The sequence below is a fragment of the Raphanus sativus genome, chromosome 5, assembly GCF_000801105.2.
Source record: "Raphanus sativus cultivar WK10039 chromosome 5, ASM80110v3, whole genome shotgun sequence".
NCBI classification, from domain to species: Eukaryota; Viridiplantae; Streptophyta; class Magnoliopsida; order Brassicales; family Brassicaceae; genus Raphanus; species Raphanus sativus.
Genome location: NC_079515.1, coordinates 30,435,892 through 30,453,338, shown reverse-complemented (window position 1 = coordinate 30,453,338; position 17,447 = coordinate 30,435,892). Strand labels below are relative to the sequence as shown.

Sequence of the window (17,447 nt, the reverse complement as noted above, 5' to 3'; positions counted from 1 at the left end):
GTTGTAGTTCAATCTTCCATATACGTGTTAGGAGTTTGTATGTGACAATGATTGGGGTCCGAAAGCGTAATGTTTAAATTTGGAGTTATTGTGATAATGGGTTTAGTCTCTTTTTGGTTTTGTCTTAGATGCTTCGTGTTTCCATTTAAATCATTATCATATAAATCTTCTCGTAGTTTCAGAAATAAGAATCCAAAAGGTTGGGGGAGATTTTGGCACTAAAATTGTCGCTTTTAGTGGTTGAAAACATGCCTAAAATCAAAATAATTGATTCTAAGAACATTTAGATTGTATAATGTTTTATGTTAACACCTGTCACCTCTTTTGAAGCATGATAGTTACCCTTTTCTTTTCTCTCTAGTTTTTTTCACAAAAAGTTTTTACATTATTTAAATCTCGCATTACAATTCTAAGTCTCAAAAGTAAACATCTCTCTATAGTTAGTTGGATTCCTCTTTTTTGTCACAGAAGATTCTTATATTTATTTTTTCCTCTTTATTTTAAGTCTTTTTCTGTAGTAGTTTGTATTTACTAATGAGTAGGCCTACTAATGAGATTTCATGTGGATTAAATTAATAGAGAGAGTGATCGGAGCAGAAACTACCAAATTTCTATTGATTGCTTTGTGCTGGGGAAGCCAAATGTGGAAAGAAAACTGAAAAACGGCTCTTTGCTTTGCTTGACTTGCAATTTCAGTTACGCCAACCACAAAAATTACAGTATTGAAAATTATTTGTTTTGTTCAAAAGAAAAAGAAAATTATTTGCTTAAATGCAACATTGATTGCAACATAAAGAGATGTTGACATAACCTTCCAATTATATTTTTGCTTTTTAAAACAAGCTGGGGAAAATAAAAAGAAGAGAAATCAAAAATAGGGACGAGCAGTTGAGCACAATTCAAGTTATTCACCTAATAATTCCTCGTATTTAAAACCGTTTCTTAAGTAAGATTTTCAGAGTATTTACTCATATTATGAACATATTAAATGTTTAAAATGAAATTTACTACTTACTTTGATATACTTTTTCAATTACTATCCATTAATAATATTTAATTAATTAAAATATTTTGAATTAAAAAATACTTTATAACATAGTAAATCTATCTTATGGAACAAAAAAGTTTAGAAAAATTATTTTCCGAAGCAGAAGGAGTATATGTTACGTTCGTAGTTGTCTCAGTTTTCAAATATTTATCTTTATCAAGTCGCTGAGTTTTAGTATTTACAAATACAACACAAGTAACCAGTATAACAAAAAATTAGTAACTCAATTTGATATTAATTATTAATTTTTTATAATTAAAAATAATAACTATATAAAGTACAGAAGCCAAAAACTCAAAAATTATTTATTTGTTGTAAGAAATAAATAATAATTTCATATTGAGATGTTATGTCTTTGTTCATTCTTCTCTCATAGCAGATACAATTATTTTGTGTGGGGTAATTCCCATGTTTTTTTCAAGTCAAGTAAATAAAAAAAATTCTCATAACTCTTCTAATAGAATATGTAATTCTTAAAAGCCCGTAAATATTTTAAGTAATTTATAAGTACTTTTAAGTAACAAAATAATTAAGTGAGACAAATAACTTACAAGTAACATATTTTTTAGTAAGTCTGAAATAAAAAATATTTTTTTTAACAAATTAAATATAAGTGTCAAAATTTATTAGTCATACAAGATATATCAAATATCAAATATACATAAAATAAAAAATATCCGGTTTGCACCCATTCTTAACACTATGAATCGAAATATAACACTACATCAAAACTAGATGCAAAAACCAATCAAATTGATCTAGTAGATAAATTAAAAATACGAAACCAAACATAAAAAACTGGACCAGAATGTGATTGCATTATAAAGTCTTTCATGTGTGTTTAAAAGATTAATGTTGTTAACGAAATTTGCTTAGTCTTACAAGATTGACATTTTATATTTAATTAATATTTTATCTTGAAATTACATGATAACTCTAAATATTTAAATAAGTAGTAGAATATTGTTAAAACAGAAAACAAAAGTAAAAGTAACAGTAAATATTTATTATATTAGTATTATAAAAAAGTCTAAAAATTAGTCTTTCAAAATACAGAAGAAACATTCAATATTTCGGCCTTTTGTATGAAATTAATCTTTGAAAATTAATCTTGAACAATGGTTTTCTTGTCTATAAAATGGTATAATAATAATTTAAAACATAAAAAGGTTGGTGAAAAAGAGGCGGGTTTAGTCTTTTAAGCCATACCCAATACTAGACTTATTTGCAGAAACAGAGACAGAGAGAAAGAGAAAGAGAGAGAGAGATAAGAAAGAACCATGTTTTGAGGAAGGAGACATGCATCATCTCAAGCTTATTACTTAACTTCTATTTCTCTCCATCTGTTACCAAATCCAAACACCATCTTTTGCTTGGATCAGTAAGTTTTTATAGCTTTGATTTCTCTATATATTGGTTTGCATGTTATGCTTTCTATGACAGTTTCAGTGAATCAATCTGCTTAACCAATTTTTTTTTTTATTTTTCAGAAAGTTTGAATCTTTCAAAATCATTTAGCAATCTTACGGTGTAATTCAACACTCGAATCTGAATTTTATGATAGTTTTTATCAACTTTGTGGGCTCATTTATCTCTCAGATTTGCTGATTTTGTGAATCATGACTCTTGCTTGGTTTGGACATTAGCTTATTATTAAGGAGACAGTGAAAGTGCCAACAAATTCAAACACTCAAGGATCTCAATCTTTCAGCTTTGACAAACAACATGATGATGCCCTGCTCGATGAAACGTTCGGGTTTGCAGCTGCAAGATCAAGATTCATCTTCAACGCAATCTACTGGTGAAGAATCAGGAGGTGGTGTGTGTGTGAAGTTGCAAGTTTTGGCATTGATCTGAACATTTTTTTAGTCAAGTTGCAAGTTTTATGCTGTGTCTTATGGTTGATGATGCAGGTTACATGGTAAGTCCACATGGAAAGGCTATTGCAAGTTATTGTAAGTCAACAACCACCTCCTCGTCCATGGTGTCTCAAGATTCTGTGTTTCCTCCTCCTGCTTCTGGTTGGTCTCTTCAGTGTCCTGAAACATCACATCTCAATGGTTTCTTGGCTCCTGAATATTATGCATCACAACCAACGGTAGTATACTACTGTCTATGCTTTCAATGTTTTTTGAATAAAATAGGCGTTGGTTTTGTTAAATGATGAACAAACTTTATATGCAGGTGGTGGCGCATGTAGAGATGATGGGTTTGGTTACTTCAAGAGTGCCATTGCCTCATAACTATCAAGAGAATGAACCAATGTTCGTCAATGCAAAACAGTACCATGCCATTCTTCGTCGCAGGAAGCATCGTGCTAAGCTTGAAGCTCAGAACAAACTCATCAAAAGCCGTAAAGTATGTATAATGAATCTTTTCACTTTCCTATCTGCTTAAAACACCCACAACATCATTAAAGATTCCATGCAACTTGTTCCCTTTGTATTTGCAGCCATACCTTCACGAGTCTCGCCATCTTCATGCGTTGAAGAGAGCAAGAGGCTCAGGTGGGCGTTTCCTCAACACAAAAAAGAAGCTTCAAGAATCATCAAAGTCGCTCTGTTCTAGTTCGATCACGCCGAGGTCTGATTCAGACCGTGACAACATGTTCCAAAACCCATCTTACAGGTTCTCAGGGTATCCATCAACAACACATCATGTTTCAGCTCTCATGTCAGGGACTTGAGTCATTTTGAGAAGAAGAATCTCGCTCCAGTTGAAAAGGGGGAAGTCATCCTTGGCTATAAAAAGTGTTATTGCTTCATTACAAATTTTCTGCCTTTTAAAACTCTGTTTTCATCATCTGCATTTTCATTCAACTCTATAACTTTCAAAATCATTGTCAAATTATATTGTTAGTTACAAATAATATCATTTTTTTTTTTTTTTTTTTTTTTTTTTGTGAAACTACAAATAATATCATTATCCTCTGAAATACACAAATGAGGAAGATTAACATTCAATTCATCAAGAGAAAATTTAAAAATTAAAGGAAAACTATGGCCTATAATGGGCCAATGCAAGGGTGAAATTCAAAAGCCCATTTGGCCCACCGTTTCTAACCGCTAAACGCAATAGATGACTAACGTCAGCGTTCTATTTAAACTCCAATTTTACCCTCGAAGTTAGAGCTTAATTACAAAACTATACCATAAAAAAAAGATCTACTTCTTCTCCCGTCCCCCATAACGACACTCGCCGCCGTTCTTCAACCTCCGGCTAGCCTCTACCGTACTCCACCGACTTCGGCTCGTGTTAGGTATCGATTTCTCTATTTACTGTTTATTTTGATCCTTTATTCGAATGTTGGCATATGGTCTTGTGTGTTTAAAATTTATCGATGACATTTGTAGCTTAGGTTAAATCTCCGTCTGAGCTTGAAATTGTATATAAATTGGCTTATATTTCTCTTGTGTTAGTGAGGAACAATGGCGGGAGAAGGTGAGGAAGATGTGCCTAGAGACGCCAAGATTGTCAAGTCTCTGCTTAAGTCGATGGGTGTTGAGGACTACGAGCCTCGTGTTGTTCACCAGTTTCTTGAAATATGGTACCGTTACGTGGTCGATGTGTTGACTGATGCTCAGGTTTACTCCGAGCATGCTACCAAGTCCACCATTGACTCTGACGATCTGAAGCTAGCTATTCATTCCAAAGTTCATTTCACTTTCCCACAGCCACCTCCAAGAGAAGTAACTATACATACATGCCTGAACAGGACACATTGATTAGCCCAAATATGTCTTGATTTAAATTTTTGGTATTTGGTTATATAGGTACTGCTAGAGCTTGCTGCGAGCAGGAACAAGATACCTTTGCCTAAATTGATAGCAGGACTCGGTGTTCCACTCCCGCCTGAACAGGACACATTGCTTAACCCAAACTACCAGCTTGTTATTCCCAAGAAGTCCGCTTCGACTGAACCTGAAGAAACAGAGGATGACGATGATGACATGACAGATCCTGCACCACAAACTTCTCAGCAACAACAACCATCAGACCTTCCAAGCCAAACTCCTCAAAGGATCTCTTTCCCTCTCTCTAGACGACCCAACAGCTAAGTAGACAGACATAAACATCAACAAACTAGTCTTATGTAGAGAATGCAAGAGAATACAACTTTTTGAGTCTTGTTTTGGCTCAACAACATTTCTGTTTCCATGTTTTGCTTTATGTACGGATACAAAATGTGAGAGAGAATCAAATATTAATGACCAGGAGTCAGTTTCTTCGTAGCCTATAATATTATTTACATTGTTTTCTTGGAATCAACAAGTTCAAAGGTACAACAACCTGATTTTCGGAATCTCCCTGAGAGAGTGAAGAGAGAGAAGAGAGAGAAATTCTAGATCTACTTTAGGACCGGCGGTTTGGCCGGCGCGTGTGCGTCCGTGCCACCGCCGGTTCTCTTTCTTTTCAGTTGTTAAGATCCGTATGTGCTCCTCCTTCGCCGTCCGGTCATCGTGCGCCTTGTCCGATCTCTGGCTCCGCTTCTACCCTTGTCGGTGGATCGGCTCTTGGAGTTACGACGCGCCAGGTTGAAGGGTCTCGGTGGAGAGGGAGCGTCTTTGCAAGCTCAGCGGTTGTGTCCCGGGGGACGGAGGCTTACCTAGATCCGTCGGCGTCGGGTTGTTGCGGGAGGTGGAGGCTTGCGCAGCTCCACCGTCGCCGTCTTCGGTTTCCGGGAAGGGGAGTCTCTATCGTCTCCGCCTTCGCCGGCTTTGTTCACGGAGGGTGGAAGCTCACAAAGTTCCGAACTGCCGTTTAAGAACCCGAGGTCTTTTGGGTTAAAGCTACCAGTTTTTTTGGTGTCTTGATCGGTGGTGTGCCGGGTAAGTTGGTGTTTGGGTCACGGCGGTTGGTTTCTCGGTTGACGATGAAGCTTTCCGGCATCGGTGACGAGGGTCAAAGGAAGAAAGTTTGTGGTTATCGTTTCGCATGTCCAGTGTTTGACGTGGTTCAAAGTCGGAGGTAGCCTCGAGGTATCGATGGCAACCGCTGGCGTGAAGACATGGCGGAGAAGCTCAGTTTGGTGTACGGTTTTCTTAATCAGATGAGATCTCGATTAGATCGAGGAATCTCTCTGAAGCAGAAGCAAAGCGTAGTAGAGAAAGGATGGTTGAGTCGGAGGCTCTGCGGGATTCTGAGCTCCGACGTAACGAGAGGTGGTGTTTGTGGTGACGACGGCGTATCGCAGAAGAGATTGGTCTTCTCGAGGCGGACTGGAGCGTGGTTCTGCCTGAAGTCGTCGGTTTTTTTTGGGTTGGGGCGTAGGCCCATTTAGTTGGCTGGTTTGTGGCCTTTTTATGGGCATGTGCCCTTATAATAGGTGGGCTTAGGCTGTGTATTTTTGGGTTCGGCCCATTGCATTTCTAATATAAATTCTTGACGGAAAAAAAAAAGGTACAACAACCTCTATGGCGTACAACAAATCTTTTTGGAAGCATTACATATATAACAACTTACATACATGAGAAACAAGAACTGTTTTTTTTTTTTCTCTTTTTTGGACTAAGAAACAGAAGAATCTGTTAGCTTCCCCAGCCAACCATTGTGCCAGCAGCTGTACGTTGAGGGCGCGAAAAGGCAAGCCCTCGATCATACATCCGCTGAATCTCCTCTCTGTATTCAGTCAGAGACTCGTCGGGTATTGCTGGAGTCAGCTCCACCACATCTCCCATCTTCAGCTTGCATTTCAGATCGCTTACAGGTGTCTGGTTTAGCCTTGGCCTTAGCTCTTCCTTTGCTGGCATGCTGTACATTGACCATCTCGAGCTCCCTGGTCCTGCTCTGCTTAACAGGTCCGAGACCGTGGAACTCGCCGGAAACTCTTGCACTGTCATCTGTATTTTCGGTTTTAGCAAGTTATTAACTCCAAACAAATACGAGAAGAAGTTGAAAGAATGTTTATAAGCAACCAACTAACTAACCTTGTCGTTTTCGATTACAATGACATAGACGGGTCCTTCTTGGTTACCATTAGGCTTATAAGAAAAGGGACAGTCTTCTGCGTGAGACGGGAAACTGCACAAGGGCTCAGAAGAGCAGATCGAAGATCTGTCTTTGCTCATGGTTTCGCAATGCCAGGTCACAACCCATCTTGCCCATTCAACCATCTGGAGCACAAATGACGAGTGTTTGCAATCACCTTCCTTGTACCTCCAATGAGCTGCAAACCCAAACTCAGCTTGCAAATGCATCTCTTTTGTCCTTATCTGAACTTCAAGTGGAATGGTTCCATCGCCCATCACTACGGTATGCAAAGACTTGTACCTATAATATTCAGAAACGGAAGTTAGCATCGTTTTGGACCAGCTATGACAGGTTTGCATATCCTACCCATTGAACTTGGGATAAGTTATGTAATCCTTGAGCTTTCCAGGAACTTCAGACCATAGTTTGTGAACTACTCCTAAGGCCTTGTAACAATCTTTCTCATTGTCAACAATCAAGCGTAACCCATGAATGTCATGAATTTCATCCACCGTTAGCTTCTTCCTGGCGTAAATGAAGATTCAATAAGATCAGTATAATCAAACAAGCACGTTTCATACAAAGAGGACGTAAGAACTTACTTCAACATCTTGCAGTAGATGCTATACAAGCTCTTGTGCCGTCCAGAGAGAACATGATAAGCAATGCCTTCTTTCTTAAGCGCCTGCTCCATTTTCTCAATCGCAGACGTAATCATAGCTTCATCAAACGAGTCCTCGAGCAGAGCTGACATCTCATGGTACTGGTCAGGATGAAGATGCTTGAAACACAGATTCTCAAGCTCCACTTTCCAGCTAGAGATTCCCAGCCGATTAGCCAAAGGCGCGAATATCTCCAGCGTCTCTTTAGCAAACCTCTGCTTCTTAGCAGGAGGCAAAGCGTAGAGCGTCATCATGTTGTGTAACCGATCAGCTAACTTGATGAGAACAGCTCTCGCGTCAGCCATCGCGAGGAACATAGTGTGCAAACGATCTGCCTCGACGGTTTTACACGCCGTGTTGTTTTCCCGAGCAAGTTTGCTTAGCTGGCTAAGCTTAGACACCTAATGCAACAACAAAAGTTTAGTCTTTCTCTTTTCAATCATTAAACAACAAAGGATGTTACTTTACATACCCCTTCGACAAGATCAGCAACTCCAGAACCAAAAGTTCTGAGGATATAATCATAGCTCATAAACGAATCGTCTAGAGTATCGTGCAAAATCCCAGCTATAACAACGGTGGAGTTAGCTCCGATCTCAGCCAACAAGATAGCAGTCTCAACGCAATGCTGCAGGTAAGGATCACCATTTGCTCTCATCTGACTCAACAAAAGCCATCCATCATCACTTTTAAGTAAATAAATAAAAATGAGTAATAATAAAGCTACGTTCATACCTGTCCTCGATGAGCTTTCTCTGCTTCGTAAAAGGCTTTGATAACAGACTCATCTTCGAAGATTTTGTGTTTGAGCTGAGCGCGTCTAAGCAAATCTCTAGCGTACGGCTGTCTTTCTTCTTCGAAGCCACCATCGTCCATGGTGAAAGGTAGCTGCTCGTCCAAGTCGTGGTCCACACACGAGCCTACAGCTTTCCTCACGAAACCGTTGAACGATCTGCTGGATCCAACACGGAGCGATCCTCCTCCAACGCCGACGCCGCCGAAGGTTCTCATCGGAGGGCTGCTGCTCGATGAGATCGGAGCGTGGAGCACCGACACGGAGACGGGGCTTTGGTGGTCTCGTTTGAGGTACGGTGAAGAGATGAATTTGCTCGGGGAGTAACAGAAGGAGCCGCTTAGGGTTCGATCATCGGTTCGTGTGGAGGCTAATTCGTCTCCTCCTACGGCTTGGTGAGAAGATGCGGAGGAGGATTTGACGGATGCGCCGGAGAAAAGCAGGGAGAGGCCTCCGATGGTGGGAGAGGCGGTGGACGGCGAAGATCTGGGGTTGAGATCGAGATCGCAGGAGGAGACGTGGGAGGTGATCTGGTGAGGTGTGGAGCATACGGTGTTCGGTGGACTCGCGTATAGCAGCGCTATGGTCGTTGCTACCACCATGGTTTTTACTACTTTTCAGAAATTAAAACGAATTTCTGAAATCGAAATTCAACAGAAGAGGAAACAAAACAAAACAAAAAAAGTTTTTTTTTGGAGAATTATACACAAACAAGAAGAACAAATCGATCTAAGTTGTATAGTATTATGTACAGTTTCAAAAGATGAAAATCGAAAGTAAATGAGATTTTCAATCGAAGAGATTGTGAGAGAAATTGGGATTTTTTTTTTTTGTGCTCTTTCTCTTTCTTCTATCTTAGCCTTCGAGTTCCTTCTTATTCTCCCTGTTACATCCAGCAATCGAACCGAAACTGAGTATATGAAATTACCTGGTTGCCCTTTTCTTAACTAGAGATTACTGACGTAAGTTAAAGTTGATAGTGATTATTATTAGTTCATGTCGTAATCCATATTGTGATTAACTGATCCTAAACTATTTTCTCTGGTTGTTTTGGATGTCTCGCTAGCTATTTTCTGGTTATTCAATCAATCATACCACTAATCTTCTGTGTTAAAATTAAAAATTTGATTACCAATTCTGTGGTAGTACATTGGTGATCATCCTCTGGGAGTATTTTTGTAATAAAAATCTGTATAAAAAATCAGCAACTGGTCGAAAGTGGGATCCACAGTGGGATTCTATTGTTTTTTGTCTGGTTGGGAATTTTTTGATTCAATGAATCTATTTATGGATGAGGAATCTCATTATTTTTATTTTCTCCTTTAAAAATAGAAATAGATATTAGTACAAGTTTTTTTTTTTTTTGCTTAAGATTTTAGTACAAGTTTACAACCCTTTCCGTTGACAAATGAAACTATGAAAGTCATCAAAAAATTGCATGGTTTCAGTAGTTATTTGCATTTTTTTTTGTCACGACAGTAGTTATTTGCAAAGCAAAATAAAATGGATGGAAATTTTTGAAAATCGTGACATTAAACATATCGCATATGATATTAGCTTAGGATAATATAGACATTTTTCATCTTAATTTGCCACCTGGTTGAGGGTGGAAGAGGACGGAGCTCAATACGACACGTGTCTGTATTGGTGGCCAAGTATACATACTTGTGCCAGGTCAGCATTCACTCTCCGTGACTTGTGGGAATCGTTTACCTACAAAAAATAACTAAAACAACGGTTCTGCTTGAGCCCTGCTATTCCGTCAAACTGATCACGACAATATACTCCTATTACGGTCTAGAGTCAATGTATCAACGCCTGTTTTCGTATTTGACTTTTGGTATAGAACCTAAACCAAGTTTAATAATGTCATAATCAATTCGAATTAGAAGAAGCGGGGCTATTTTGTGAAAATATATAAAAGGAGGGGTGATCCTTTTTTTTTTTGGGTCAACGGAGGGGTGATCCTTATAATAGACAAAACCAGTGATTACGTTACAAGCAAATGTGTTTCTGTTTAGAGGCAGCGTGCAAACTTTAGCCACCCAACACTTTAGTCACGTGGAACTTCTTCTCCTTCACGCAACCACGTAATTAGTAACATACCTGCGAAACCGTGAGTATTTGGACGATGAACAAGATTTTTATTGGCTTAAGTACAAGAGATAAAAAAAAGTTACCACGTCCCAAAAGAGCATATAATTTAGATGGAGGAAGAAAAAAAAAATAAAAAAAATTAGGAGACGATCAGAGAGAACTGGCCGGTAAATTTGAGTAGAAATATTTGTGCCGCCACCACCATAAACAGATCAAGGGATTTGAGAAAATGGAAACTGTTCGAAAGAAAATTTAACATAAAACTTTTTCAATGATACGAAAGATGATATGTAAGCGATTTGAACTATTGCAATTACGGCCGATTGATTTTAATTTAAAAATCATAATAAACTAGAATTTAATATGATATATCAAAGCAAACCTATACTCAGATCCATTAATCCGATTTGGAAAATGGTTTGACCATCTTATTGTTAAACTAGATGATTTTACAATTCAAAATCAATTGATGATAAGTGGATTGATCATCTATTTTATATATTGTTTACGATTATTTACAACTGCCGATTTAAAGCACTGTGTATCTAATATACTTCTCGAGATGATACCTCTTTAAACATTAATCTCGAAATACTTGAGTAAAAAATAATAGATTAACTTTGGGTTAGATTATATGACGTTGATCGGATTAGATTGTTTAGATCAAATTATGATACTATATTAAGATATATGATATTCTAACATAAAATTAATTGGTAATAATTTATGTAGGACAAACTTGTACTTAGTAATTGATGATTTGATCAGAAATAGTTTTGAAAAGAGCATTATGCATAATTATTTCAAAGGAAAGTGTCCGAGAGACTTCATTTGACGCTAATTGGTTTTATTCATGTAAGAAACTTTTGATAACTCCAACTTTAACAAAAACAATAGGATATAAGGAGTATTCATGGCTAATACCGTTGAATCAAAAGCAACGTTCCAATAGCTTAACAAGCATGTATATTTGATAACATTTATGAGGTTTAAATGGGTTGATGACCTCAAACAATGTCTTGAAAAGCAATACAGTATATTGGTTAATATGAATGTACTCTCGCAACAATGCGATTAATTTCGGTTTAAACTGTACAAAACTTTTATAACCTTTAATCTATAGTAACTATGAGAGAGTCCCTCTCCGCCTCAAAAGAAGGAATAATGTCAGTTCGAAATTTATTGGTCTGCTCAATTTGGTCTGGTTACATGTTTGGTTTTTTTCTATGGGCCGGTGGAGCGGTGGTACTGATCTTATTGATCTCGTCAAACAAAAATCGTCTGACGAGCTTAGTTGGAGGCCTATTTAGAGTTGCTAGTTTTTATGTTATACTACTAATAATCCAATGGATTTATGGGATCACAACAAAACTATTAAATAGTATTGGAAAAATTCTAAACTATTAAGTAAATAAGGAATACTGATAGCCCACACACTTGTGCAGATTAAAATATCCAATTAATTCAAATTTAAACATAATTTTTAATTTCAATATAGATTATTTAATTAGTTTCAAATATAAATTAATCAGAAAATATAATTTATCTTTTTATTACAACACAACATAGATAATGATTTGATACTTTCAAAATCTTTTATTTATTATATTACTAAATATCACATGTAAGAAATATCATCATCACAATAACTTAATAAAGTTTTATTAATAATTTAAAATAACATAAATGATAAATCTACAAAATAAACCAAAACTACCAATTATCAGTGAAGTTTATGAAATCAAACCCTTTTCATGAAAGTAATAATTGCATTTTATATGAACTTTTTCTTCAAAAGAGTTTATAGTGATACATATTGATAAAATCTACAGTAATTAAAAATATACTTCAATTTTTAAAAAGTATTTATAAACAAAAAATAATAAATTATATATGTGAAGTAAAATCTAGACTCCTATTTTTTATTTTTTTTTATCGATGAGAGATTGTATTATTTGTGCTCATAGTTTTGATTGGTAAAATAATTCGGTGAAAAAGACGCAAACTTATTTTTTAAAATAGTAAATAAAAATAATAATTTATTATTAATTTAAAGTAATCATAAGATGAACAAAACTACAAATTATTGCTAAAATTTGATAATACTTGTTAATAAAAATTATCTCTGAATATAATGGAAATATTTATTAAATAATTACTAAAAAAATTAAAACTAAAAATTTATAAAAGTATTTATTAAAATTAATGACTCAATTTAAACCACTAAATATGACAAATAAGCTTCTAAAATAATAAAATATGATAAAGAAGTAAAAAAAAAAAAAAAAAACTAAAATCATGGAGAAAGTAAACAAGACTAAAATTACACCTAATTATTTAAAATATGAAAATAATTAAGATCACAAATTAATTTTAAGAAAATGACAAATAAATAAAAACCTAAATTATGGAATATGTGGCAAATAATCAAAATAAATTATTATACAAAATAAATAAGCAAATTACCAATAAACAATGATAAATACCTAGGTGTTTGGCTGCACATGTGAGAATAATCTTCTTATGAGTATTTATTAGTTTATGTCTTACTAATCTAAAACCAACACAATAAGTTATTATTTATATTTTCAAATATTTGAATTAAACATCAAAGTATTATATATGTCAAATATTTTTGTCAAAATATATACTTATTATTTTGTTAAATTGTTTAGAACACTCATATCTTAATTTTTTGAAATTCTATAATAAAAATATTATTTCAGATAACAACACAATATATATAAGAATTATCTTATTTTATTTTTTGATAATTTTATCATATTATCATATTATCAGTTATTTAATATTTAATATAGCATATAAATTTTATATTATTAAAATAAAATTTGTTTTAATTAAATATAAAATTCATTAAGAGTATTGTTTAATTTAATAAATTAGTGAATCAGTTATAAACTAATAATAAATCAATAACCTAGTTAAAAATCTAAAATATAAACATGACAAATAAGAAAAACTAACTAAATTTTGATATAATATATAAATTTAATATTATTAAAATAAAATTCGTATAAAAGATAAATTAAGATTATTTTTTAAATTAATAAATTAGTGACAAATAATGATTTAGCTAAAACCTAATAAAAATATGATAAATAAGCAGAAAAACTAAAATTATGGAGAAGTTGACACATAATCCAAATCACTTCATAAATAATAATATAATATAATAAATAAATATATGTTTTCGCTGATAATATAATTATTTTTTTTCCTTTGGAACTTTAACTGATTCAAGATAAATCACGGTTACAATCTTTGTTAGCATATTCAAAATTGAAAAACTATTAAAGCATTGGGATTCTTTGGTCGACAACACTAATATATATATGGTCAAACGTCATTTCAAAACAAAACTGGAAAACTGATAAATTAATCATCCAAGTTTGGTACTAATGTAGTACTAGAGCTTGACCCGCACGTCCGTGCGGGTATTAATTTTTTTTTATCATATATATATTTTTTTCATTTTACGTGTTCTATATATCATATGTTTCACCATGTGATGTATTGTATTTTATTATATTTTTAGAACGTGTTGTATGATATAAATTTGAACATTTAATTATTATGTGTTTATAAATTGTGGGTGTGTCATATATATATGAAAATCCTTTTTTATTTAAAATGTATATTATTTAGTGAATAATAATATGGAAGAATTTTTAACGAATTTATAGTGATAAAATATAATTTACAAAAATTTTTTGTTTTGTTTTTAAATAAAAAGAATAAATGTTTTTTTAAAAATATGTATCTAGTTTCGTTAATAGTTTTGATAAAGATAATTAATCACCATCTCAATAAAATCACTTATAATTATGAATTGGGCTTGGTGAGTTATAAACATGATTTGGGTCAAAGTAATGTTAGATGATTAAAACAAAACCCATTAGGATTCTGTTACTATTTTTTCCGTGAACAACCGAACCGGTTTTTGTCACCGACGATAACAAAAAGAAAATTTCTTCTCTCCAAAGAAAGAGATGATGCGGCATCTTCGAGCATAGAGACATTGATTTTGCAAAGATCACAACTGAGAAGACGTATGCAGATCGTAGTGAAAAGCGGTAGCATTTATTGAACAATTCTTTTTTTCAATCGATTTATGTTTTTGGTGCTTTTTAGGTTTTATTTTAGTATTAGATACTGATAGTTCTTGATCTAAATCATGTAGAACGGAACACCGATCAAGCAAATACACTAACGGTATAAGCTCTGATTATAAAAACCCAACTTCATACAAACCGGATTCAGAGGAAAAGATGAACTCAGAACATCCAAGAGGATTTGATCTAGTTGGAATAACATGCAAAGGTTCATTTTCTTAATTGTTCAATTACTTATAGAATTTGGTAGCTGTATAGTCGTGATGATGTTTCTTGACAATTTTTTTTTGTGTGTTTGCTAATTCAGATATGGTAGTCGCATTGATGAATCTGTTTCTCTCGGTCAGAAGTTATAGTCAAGGTTTTCATCACAGTTTTGTTTGATGGCACTGGTCATATTTGTGTGTTATGTTTATATCTCTTTATGATATTCCAGTAAATGTGCCTTTTTATAATCTTGCAGCGATCAAAGGAGCAAGGATAAAATCTTTTGATTAAGCAGATGATACTGAAATGATAAAGTTCTGAAATTCTGTTATGGTTTGTACGTATAGGAGGTAAGAAACATGGACTCATGTATTATCCTTCTTTCTTTTTGGGGCAGAGTATTATCCTTCTTATCAATTATATTATTATGGTTGTTCTGTATAAAGTTTGTAAATAATGCTTATGTTTTTTTTTGGTTTCGCAGCTGTCCAAGGTTTTAGATATAACCAAGATGAAACTACAGATCACAAATTTTACCAACTGGAATAAAAAAACGGTTAGTAAATTCAATGATTTATTTTATACTTTATTCAATGACTCTTGAAAAAGAGATGTTCAGAAGAAGAATTAAACCTAATAGTCACACAGATTTATTGTTTTAGTTCTACTGCAACTTGATTTTGGTATTTTACGTAGTTAATGTTAATATTGAATTATCAACCATCTATAATATTTTATGGTAACAGAATATCATAACAAATATCTATCAAACCAAAAAAACTCTTAATTAGGTGGCCAAATCATCCCTATTCATTTTGTCTTTTCCTTCTTAGATGTCCATTTGATAAACCTCATCTTCTTTACGCTTGTTACTTTGTGTGGAAAAATATTCAAATGAGTTCTCATTGTTATGATCAAGCGCAGGAAGCTTCAAAGAAAACAAAAAACGAATTAGGTTACTCTGAACATATATATCAACGTGATTAGTCTATTCATTAAGTAGTTGATCATATTAAAAAAATTACCTCTCCACGAGACTGCCCATCAAGCTCTCAATTAATGAGATTGGTCGTGAGAGTGATTCAATTCTTTGAATATGATCTTCAGACCAGACCTCGGAGATCTTAAAAGTGTCAGATCCGTTTGTAACATTATCACTGGTTATGTTAAGACCAAAACAAAAATATTTCCAACCAAGTTTCCAAAACAAAAATATTTCAAAAACTGACGTATATCTCTATATATGTATAATGAAACGAAACCTTTTTTACAGTTTGGTCTACCAGGACCCACTCAAGAGAATCTCCTCCAAAACTGGTGCTTTGTTTCCACGCATGAAGCAGTTTGAGAGTTACTCGCCATTCATCTTTATTAGGTTTGAGATCTTAATAAGACACATTTTCCTATCGTCTGACATGTTTGCTTTGAGAGCTTGATTGGCAGTCTCTAATTGTATACTCAGTATATATAGATTGGTGAAGAATCTAGGTTAAGTTGTATTTATGGCAAGGGTAGATATAGCACCGATATTATCTCCTTTCGGTTTTTAAACCAAAGAGTATTTATGGAAGTTATATATAATTTATTGTGTATTTGTAGAATATCTTGCTACGCGATATTATTGAAGGATTTCCTTGCTTCAAAAACTAACTTGTATCACGTAATTTGATATTTTTATATTTCCCTGCGCAGAAAACAGATGGAATAAGGGAAGACATTTATTTAGTCACCTTTTACGTGGGGAGAAAGCTAGAGTCAAAGAAATGGTAATATTTCATCTGTTAGATGGGATAAGATATTTTGCGTATCAAATTTTTAATTAGCTTACATGATAAGATTTGAGCTATAGATTTACTAATTTACATTTTCTATTCGATGGGCTATAGCATAAACGGGTCTCTTTGGGCCTGAGAAGAAATGGATGTCGATTATGCTAAGATGAAAAACGTGAAGTTATCACTTATAGTTATACATGCTTCCAAACAAAATGTAAACTCTTTTTTTAATCTCCTATCTAAGTTTCCAAACACACCAATTTTGTACTTGAGTTTTAATAATATAGATTATACTATTATCCAAGCGTAGAGATTATGGAACACTCCTAGATCAATAAAGATACGAACCTAATAGCTAATGATACTATCTTATAATTCATTGCCTAATTGCATTTCCAGCGAGGCATGCACCTTAATACATTTGCGTGTGTATATATAATAATTGTGTTTGGCATCTCATAACTTCATAGAGTTAAAACTAGTATGTTTACTATACTTAAACATTGAAAGGTCTCACAATATAACTCAACCTCGAAAAATATATATTAAAATGTATTAAAGAGTAAGAGATGATAGTTTATAGAGAACTCACGAAAATTACATGATAAACTACTGAAAATATGCATCCTTGTAAGTAATTCAATTAATTTAAATAATAAATTTATTTAATTATTAAATGAATTGTATGAAAATATTATATTCTTTTGGTTAAAACCTCTAACAGTATAGATGTTACTTTACTAAAGGAACTAATTTCGGTTA

The 17,447-nt window shown here is 33.9% G+C and overlaps 3 protein-coding genes and 2 long non-coding RNA genes across 11 annotated transcripts; 4 read left to right on the top strand and 1 right to left on the bottom strand.

The window, feature by feature from the left end:
* The first annotated feature begins 2,259 nt into the window (after nt 1–2,259).
* LOC108860034 (nuclear transcription factor Y subunit A-5) lies at nt 2,260–3,918 on the top strand. 6 transcript variants are annotated; one of them, XM_018633941.2, is made up of 6 exons: nt 2,260–2,429; nt 2,539–2,578; nt 2,695–2,867; nt 2,962–3,146; nt 3,233–3,406; nt 3,501–3,918. In XM_018633941.2, exons 3-6 carry the CDS (start codon nt 2,774–2,776, stop codon nt 3,732–3,734), a joined length of 687 nt encoding a protein of 228 aa, XP_018489443.1. In that variant the 5' UTR covers nt 2,260–2,429; nt 2,539–2,578; nt 2,695–2,773; the 3' UTR covers nt 3,735–3,918. The 6 variants fall into 6 exon arrangements, with proteins under 6 accessions (XP_018489443.1, XP_018489444.1, XP_018489441.1 ...); XM_018633942.2 differs by lacking the exon at nt 2,539–2,578 and having other exon boundaries at nt 2,760–2,867; XM_018633939.2 differs by lacking the exon at nt 2,539–2,578 and having other exon boundaries at nt 2,648–2,867.
* Nucleotides 3,919–4,158: 240 nt separating this feature from the next.
* On the top strand, nt 4,159–5,280 carry LOC108862602 (transcription initiation factor TFIID subunit 9). Its single transcript, XM_018636788.2, has 3 exons — nt 4,159–4,307; nt 4,468–4,737; nt 4,822–5,280. Exons 2-3 carry the CDS (start codon nt 4,477–4,479, stop codon nt 5,104–5,106), a joined length of 546 nt encoding a protein of 181 aa, XP_018492290.1. The 5' UTR covers nt 4,159–4,307; nt 4,468–4,476; the 3' UTR covers nt 5,107–5,280.
* LOC108862601 (probable GTP diphosphokinase RSH3, chloroplastic) lies at nt 5,251–9,330 on the bottom strand. Its single transcript, XM_057011341.1, has 7 exons — nt 8,416–9,330; nt 8,153–8,338; nt 7,621–8,081; nt 7,385–7,543; nt 6,976–7,318; nt 6,459–6,888; nt 5,251–5,338 (listed from the first exon to the last, which is right to left on the bottom strand). The coding sequence occupies exons 1-6, from the start codon at nt 9,073–9,075 to the stop codon at nt 6,577–6,579; spliced, it is 2,121 nt and encodes a 706-aa protein (XP_056867321.1). The 5' UTR covers nt 9,076–9,330; the 3' UTR covers nt 5,251–5,338; nt 6,459–6,576.
* Nucleotides 9,331–14,509: 5,179 nt separating this feature from the next.
* LOC130512603 (uncharacterized) lies at nt 14,510–15,466 on the top strand. The gene is made up of 5 exons (XR_008946176.1): nt 14,510–14,664; nt 14,772–14,911; nt 15,011–15,064; nt 15,167–15,260; nt 15,395–15,466. It is a non-coding gene; the product is annotated as an uncharacterized LOC130512603 (long non-coding RNA).
* A 698-nt stretch (nt 15,467–16,164) lies between these two features.
* Nucleotides 16,165–16,980, top strand: LOC130512602 (uncharacterized). Of its 2 annotated transcripts, XR_008946175.1 has the most exons (3): nt 16,165–16,285; nt 16,603–16,676; nt 16,797–16,980. It is a non-coding gene; the product is annotated as an uncharacterized LOC130512602 (long non-coding RNA). The 2 variants fall into 2 exon arrangements; XR_008946174.1 differs by having other exon boundaries at nt 16,603–16,980.
* Nucleotides 16,981–17,447: the final 467 nt, after the last annotated feature.

Bases quoted from the DNA above. Each gene is read 5' to 3' on its own strand.
- LOC108862601 (XM_057011341.1), bottom strand. From the start codon at position 9,075: ATGGTGGTAGCAACGACCATAGCGCTGCTATACGCGAGTCCACCGAAC. The intron at 7,544-7,620 runs GTAAGTTCTTAC...CATTTACGCCAG, and splicing joins ATCTACTGCAAGATGTTGAA to GAAGAAGCTAACGGTGGATG. The intron at 6,889-6,975 runs GTTAGTTAGTTG...CCGAAAATACAG, and splicing joins TTGTAATCGAAAACGACAAG to ATGACAGTGCAAGAGTTTCC.
- LOC108862602 (XM_018636788.2), top strand. From the start codon at position 4,477: ATGGCGGGAGAAGGTGAGGAAGATGTGCCTAGAGACGCCAAGATTGTC. The intron at 4,738-4,821 runs GTAACTATACAT...TTGGTTATATAG, and splicing joins CACAGCCACCTCCAAGAGAA to GTACTGCTAGAGCTTGCTGC.
- LOC108860034 (XM_018633942.2), top strand. From the start codon at position 2,774: ATGATGATGCCCTGCTCGATGAAACGTTCGGGTTTGCAGCTGCAAGAT. The intron at 2,868-2,961 runs GTGTGTGTGTGA...TTGATGATGCAG, and splicing joins TGGTGAAGAATCAGGAGGTG to GTTACATGGTAAGTCCACAT. The intron at 3,407-3,500 runs GTATGTATAATG...TTGTATTTGCAG, and splicing joins AACTCATCAAAAGCCGTAAA to CCATACCTTCACGAGTCTCG.